This window comes from Arctopsyche grandis, chromosome 8 (genome assembly GCF_051622035.1).
Source record: "Arctopsyche grandis isolate Sample6627 chromosome 8, ASM5162203v2, whole genome shotgun sequence".
Taxonomy (NCBI): Eukaryota; Metazoa; Arthropoda; class Insecta; order Trichoptera; family Hydropsychidae; genus Arctopsyche; species Arctopsyche grandis.
This window is the reverse complement of record NC_135362.1, coordinates 28,618,906-28,626,289: the sequence shown is the minus strand read 5'-3', so window position 1 is coordinate 28,626,289 and position 7,384 is coordinate 28,618,906. Positions and strand designations below refer to the sequence as shown.

The 7,384-nt window shown below is 31.9% G+C and overlaps 1 protein-coding gene across 1 annotated transcript; it reads left to right on the top strand.

Moving 5' to 3' along the window:
- Positions 1-3,907: 3,907 nt before the first annotated feature.
- LOC143915712 (uncharacterized) lies at positions 3,908-6,118 on the top strand. Its single transcript, XM_077436468.1, has 2 exons — positions 3,908-4,343; positions 4,419-6,118. The coding sequence occupies exons 1-2, from the start codon at positions 4,230-4,232 to the stop codon at positions 5,991-5,993; spliced, it is 1,689 nt and encodes a 562-aa protein (XP_077292594.1). The 5' UTR covers positions 3,908-4,229; the 3' UTR covers positions 5,994-6,118.
- Positions 6,119-7,384: the final 1,266 nt, after the last annotated feature.

The following is a 7,384-nucleotide window of genomic DNA, read 5'->3' as shown; positions in this document are numbered from 1 at the left end:
GGATATTGCAACTTTAGGACCTAAAGTTTGGGTATTTCAACAAAACAAATTTCTTACGATATACACAAATAACTAATACCTGCTTTAACAGCCCAAGGATCGGTTAACTTTTTTATTAGGCTTGAAATGTAAGTTTCAACATTTGCGTGGGCCCTTTTGCCGGGCCTATTCCAACCTCAAGATTATGTATATACCAATACCTATGTAACAACTAACTACTGAAATAAAAATGGGAATAAACAAATTTTCTTAAAACAATTTTGATAGGATGATTCATCATCAACCAGCGATTTAAATTTACTTCATACTTTCAAAATAACATTTGATTATACTTCGATGATATAGTAAGATTTAAATACACAATTTTAAACAGTTTCCGAATATAAAATCTATTCCTAATCTAGACACATCCATGTAAATAAAAATATAGGATAGGGGCCCCCTCCCCAAAATCCTGATTTTCGATTAACATTAATTGAAAATATTATGCATTTTTTTCAGGGACGTAATTTGGGGGGGCCATAGGGGGGCACTCGCCTAAATTAAGGAATAGTGTGAATTTAGAAAATATTATGAATTTAATGATTAATGAGATACTATGGATCTATGAATGCTACGTGTATTTCTTATGTATGTTACTTTTGGGTAACTAATAAAATAATCGCTGCTATGTGCTTTGAAAAAAAACAAAACAAAACTTTATCTAATGTTATTACGTACATATGTACATAGATAAAGTGACAAGACAGTCGGTAGAAATTAAGTTAATTGATAGTTTTTTGGAGAATCAGTTTGATGGTCGATTAATGTTGACTATGTAAAGATTTGTGGAAAAAAATTTTCGCCTGCGGCGCTTTTTTTTCTTTTTACATAATATTTTTTTATAATTACTTTTTCAAAAATAAGCTTATTTTTTTCATATTTTATAACTCAATAAGGTAAAGAATATTTTCCATTTTTATTCCGATATAAAAAAGTTTTTTGAAAAAAAATTCAATTTGACTAATCTTTGCCTGCCCTGCCCCCCAAAGAAAAAGCTGAAATGACGTCCCTGATTGTTTTCTACCGAAAGTAAAAGCCGCTTTTATGCCGCATTCTTTTATGATGCATTATATTTACCTAGGACAAGGGTTAAAACGAAATATACAATATAATTTATGGATCTATTTTGCTTTTGCCATTTTTCTTGTACCTAAATTTGTTTATTCCCAATTTTGAAAAAAAAAAAAAAATTTCCCTTGATTTTTAGCGTGATGGAAAGAAGAAAATTTTGTTATATGGGGGGGGGGGGGACAAATTATTTTAACCCTGGGTGGGGCCCCCTTTGACTCCTGGCATGCACTGATTTCAGTCCCAGTCCGCCACTGTATATATATATATATATATATATATATATATATATATATATATATATATATATATATATATATATATATATATATATATATATATATATATATATATATATATATATATATATATATATATATATATATATATATATATATATATATATATATATATATATATATATATATATATATATATATATATATATATATATATATATATATATATATATATATATATATATATATATATATATATATATATATATATATATATATATATATATATATATATATATATATATATATATATATATATATATATATATATATATATATATATATATATATATATATATATATATATATATATATATATATATATATATATATATATATATATATATATATATATATATATATATATATATATATATATATATATATATATATATATATATATATATATATATATATATATATATATATATATATATATATATATATATATATATATATATATATATATATATATATATATATATATATATATATATATATATATATATATATATATATATATATATATATATATATATATATATATATATATGTGACTCCAGGTTGATCGTTTCCTATCAGGGTTTGCCAATTTTCTCTGATTTCATTGTTGAAACGGTTCCCGGAAAAAAAAATTGGCTAAAAATCCTTCCTACCTACTATGTCACCACTATTTGAAATTTGATGGATGTACAATAAAAATTTATGTACAATTCATAGATGTCTCGTTAATTTGCGAGTTTTTTCAGTGTCTCGCAATTCAACGACTTATAATAAAAAATGCTGCATTTGTATTTGTAATTGGCCAGGAAGGCGCATTGGGATTTACCTGTAAGGCCTTCCTGGTATATATGTAAAATAAAAAAAAAATAAAAAAAAATATATATATATATATATATATATATATATATATATATATATATATATATATATACATATATACATATCACTATCCCAAGGTTAGTCCACGTTTCTACATAACCCGACCCTTGGAAGAACGACGTAAACGCCCTCTGCATCACCACCGCGAGATCAGATAAGCGCGCGTAAATCCGTTCGTTACAATAGTATTATATAAAAGCCCTCCAGATGCTCTAAAAATGAATATTCTCAAAAATTCTCGATTTGGAGAATATTCGCCAAAATATTATTATCGAGAATTTTACAACACTAATTATGGCAGCCCTAAACTAGTACCAAATTTAGACCAAAGATGTCACTAAAAATAATTGCATGGCGGAGGTAGGCTTGGGCATAGTAGTTCGCAACTGAGATCGCTCCTTCTAGTTCGTCAGCTCCCAGCTCGAATCAGTGAAAGGCAGATCGTTCGCTCGTTCGTTCGCTCGCAGATCGTTCGCTCGTTTTGGCTCGATGACAGAATAACACATGACGCAAAAAAGAAAACAAAAATAATCAAATTTTTTATATATTTTTTTAGAAATAATCAACAATTATATTACTTTTAGGTACTGGTTAGTTCTTATAAAAAATATCACTTACACTTATAAAGTTGTTACCTAACAATTAAACATAATGACTTGTTTGAGTGAGATCGTATATATTGTAGGCGGGGTAGGATGTGTTGACCGTATCCCAGCCTAACGAAACACTGTTGTGCTTGTTTTAATAAAGTTTTATTGTTTGCCTAAATATTGTACAAAGGTTCAGCGGTCTCTGGATATGGTAGAGTGTCGCTGGCTCGGCATTCGGCTATGTTCAGAAGGTCTCTGGATGCGGCAGTGTGTTGCTGGCTCAGCGTTCGGCTATGTTCAGAAGGTCTCTGGTCGGCTGCTGTGTGTCGACGCTTGCTGCTGTGGGTCGACTGGTGTTGTTTGGGTTGTACCTCCTTTTATAGTGTTTCTGGTTGCTGGCTGTTGTTGATGCGTATGCGAGGAATGTGTTTTTGTCGATGGGGTAGACTTTTCTGGAACGATTGGCACCGTTCCGCTCGATGTAGTTTAATGGCTGCAGGTGTGCTTCGACTGGTTTGTTTCCGCTCGAGTGGTAGGGGTGGAACTTTCTCGAAGGTTTTGGCACCGTTCCGCTTGAGTTTAGTTTAATGGCTGCAGGTGTGCTTCGACTGGTTTGTTTCCGCTCTACTGGTAGGGGTGGAGCTTTCTCGAAGGTTTGGCGATTGATTCCAAGAAGTGCACGTGCTGTTTACGTGTGCGAGTTCTGCGAGGAATGTGGTTTGTTGTTGTGGAATATTCTCGAATGTTTCGATGACGATGACGATGACGAGATTCCCACAGTATAAAAAAAAAATGAAATAGAAAAAAAATATTACATATTACTATGTAAAAATATCAATTTGGACACTTTATTCGATGAAAATAGTGTTCTACGTTCATTAAGGACTTGAACTTAAAGTATATGACAGAAATTAATTAATTGTTAATAGTAATTGTTATTATACATTAGAAACATAAGTTACCTGATAACAACAGTGTCTTATTATTTGAAAATTTATTTAACGTTCGGTTAACATCACTCTCGCTCATTCGGTCACGAGCTAATGAACTTAGTCTTGTGTAGTTCGCGAACGAACTAGATCGTAAGAGAGTGAACAAGAGGCGCGCGCATGCGCAGTGAGCGAGCGGCAGTATTGGTAGTGTAGTGCCGTCCCACTCTCGCTCATTCGGTCACGAACTAGTGAACTATGGAACGAGGAGTGAGGGAACTAGTTCGACTAGTTCGACTAGTTCGACTAGTTTACCTGTGGGAGCGCTCTAGGAGCGACCTAGTTCGTTCGCGAAGTTCGTACACAAGCCTAGGCGGAGGCGAGTCGATCTGTTGCTGCAAGAGTTTAATACAAGGACGATGGAGTGCAGGCTTTGTCTTGGATCAGCTCCGGCCGAATCTTCCGTCTCCATCTTCGGCGGTCCTCATCCAGAGCGTCTGGAGCAACGCATTCAGACCTACTGTCAAATTCAGGTCGGTGCTGCTTACAGGTTACAATTATTGTGGTTAACTCTTCTCACCGCTTGATCCTACTTTTTTCATCTGCAGGTCAAAAGAGGCGATGGGTTGCCAGACAGGGTGTGTCTTTCGTGTAAGACCAATCTGGAATTGTTGATCAGCTTTCGAAAGGCTTGTTTTCGAAACAACGAATCGTCTCAACTGAGGTCAGTTGATTGCTTGAAGATCAAGACTGAAGAAGTTTTATTGGAAGATGTAATATGGAACGATGAGCCTTCACAATCGACAATTCACCGAAAGAATAGTGAAATTTGCTTGAAGCCGTTTCCCATTGAATCTGAACTTATTTTACAGAAAAGATCACTTCCTGGAGAAAAGCTATTTCAATGTGAAATTTGTCTTAAATCATTTAGTCAAAAATGTAACCTCGATAAACATAAAATTTTGCATACTGGGATAAAACTACATAAATGTGACATTTGTTTAAAATCATTTTCTCAAAAATCTTACCTCGTTGCACACGAAAAATTGCATACAGGGATAAAACCACATAAATGTGAAATTTGTTTGAAATCATTTGCTCATAAAAATACACTTAGGATCCATTTGAGATCTCACACAGGTGAAAAACCTTACAAGTGTGAAATTTGTTTAAAAGCATTTTCTCAAAAATATTACCTCGGGTTACATGAAAAATTGCATACTGGGTTAAAACCACACAAATGTGACAGTTGTTTAAAATTATTTGCTCATAGAAATGGACTTGTGAAACATTTAAGAACTCACACGGGGGAAAAGCCTTACAAATGTGAAATTTGTCTTAAATCATTTACTCAAAAATCTAACCTCGATGAACATAAAATTTTGCATACTGGGATAAAACTATATAAATGTGACATTTGTTTCAAATCATTTTCTCGAAAATCTTACCTCGTGATGCATAAAAATTTGCATACTGGGATAACACCACACAAATGTGAAATTTGTTTAAAATCATTTTCTCAAAAATCTGTCCTCGGGTCACATGAAAAATTGCATACTGGGATAAAACTCCTCAAATGTGACATTTGTTTAAAATCATTTGCTAATAAAAATGGACTTGTGAAACATTTGAGAACTCACACCGGGGAAAAGCCTTACAAATGTGAAATTTGTCTAAAATCATTTACTCAAAATTCTGTCCTCAAGAGACATAAAAATTGTCATACTAGGATAAAACTACACAAATGTGAAATTTGTTTAAAATCATTTGTTGAAAAAAATAGTCTTGTGAGACATTTAAGAACTCACACGGGGGAAAAGCCTTACAAGTGTGAAATTTGTCTAAAATCATTTACTCAAAAATCTCACCTTGTTACACATGAAAAATTGCATACTGGGATAAAATCACACAAATGTGAAATTTGTCTAAAATCATTTACTCAAAAATCTTACCTCGTTTTACACGAAAAATTGCATACAGGGATAAAACCACATAAATGTGAAATTTGTTTAAAATCATTTGCTCATAAAAATACACTTAGGATCCATTTGAGATCTCACACAGTTGAAAAACCTTACAAGTGTGAAATTTGTCTAAAATCATTTAGTCTAAAATCTAACCTCGAGAGACATAATAAATTATTGCATACTGGGATAAATATAAAAAAAATTGTTATTATATAAATACTGTTAATATTCATACATTTTGGCTGCATTGGCACATGACATTTATTCTCATTGCAGTTTATTTAAATAATTTTAATAGAAATGATAATTGAAAATTAAATACACAGATCTATTATTTGCCTTTCTTGTTTTATTTATTTTTATTTTTTTTTTAGTCGATGAAATTGAGATAATTTTTGTAAACATACTCCATCCTAAGGCAAAGTGCCCTAAAATGTTGATAAATTTCAACCAACGGGGCGAAAAGAATGACCGGCGTAAGAAAAGGGTTAGTTGCTCTTTTCAAAGGAAAAATTAATCACAAGGTGCTTGCTTACCATTGCGTCATTCATCAAGAAGCGCTTTGTGTGCAGACATTTGCAGAAAAAAGTAATGAAATCAGTGATTAAGATTATCAACTCCATTATAGCTCTCTTAAACATCGGCAATTTAAAGAATTTTTAGTTGAAATATTAAGTGAGAACGCAGATCTTCTGCTGCATAACAAGGTACGTTGGTTATCAAGAGAAAACGTTCCGCTTCCTTATTAACAGAAATTAAAACATTTCTCTTTGAAAACACTATCCAGAACTAACGGAAAATCAGTGGTGGATCCAAAAAATTTATTTCATGGTAGACGTTACGTCTCATCTAAATCAGCTTAATCGTAAACCACAGGGGATGGAAAAACAATTTTTTCGATGTTAGAAGAAGTTATTTCATTCGAAAACAAATTATTCCTTTTTGATCCACGATTTTGAAAGAGAAACTTTGATTCACTTTCCAAGCCTGCTGAAACATCGCCAAGAAAATAATGTCCTTGAATTCAGCATATTGTTCGATGTAACGTCAATTACTAGTTGCATACTATCACTTTACTAAAACTATCTGCGAAATCCAGAGGCCATTAATTTAACTGACATGTATTTTTCGTGTTGGTTTAAGTGTGTCTATTTGATACTCGGATGCGCCTTTATAACATACTACTGTTGTACCAGATGAAATATCATCGCATGGGTGTTGACCAATTAAGTTATTAAATAGAAACGTGTCGGTTTTGTGTTCGATCCGCACGCGGTCCAATTTTTTTCAAATATATTTAATTTAATGTTAATATTTAATTGTTTAATATTAAAAATAAATGTTAAAATCTACCTACCTACCTAAAAAATAATTCATTGATTAATTAATTAAACAAATTTTCAATAGATGGCGGTAAATTCTCAGACACTTGCCTTCTATAGGCCTAGAGGAAACATTGGTAGCAATCAGATTATATAGAAGTTTATTTATTTTGTTATTATATTCGTATATTAGATTCGTTCGTTTTGTAGGCATTTTTTTAACTGTGACGTACACATGTATGTCGAATCGAAACGACTATTATAGTACGGCGAGCGTTATCTCAA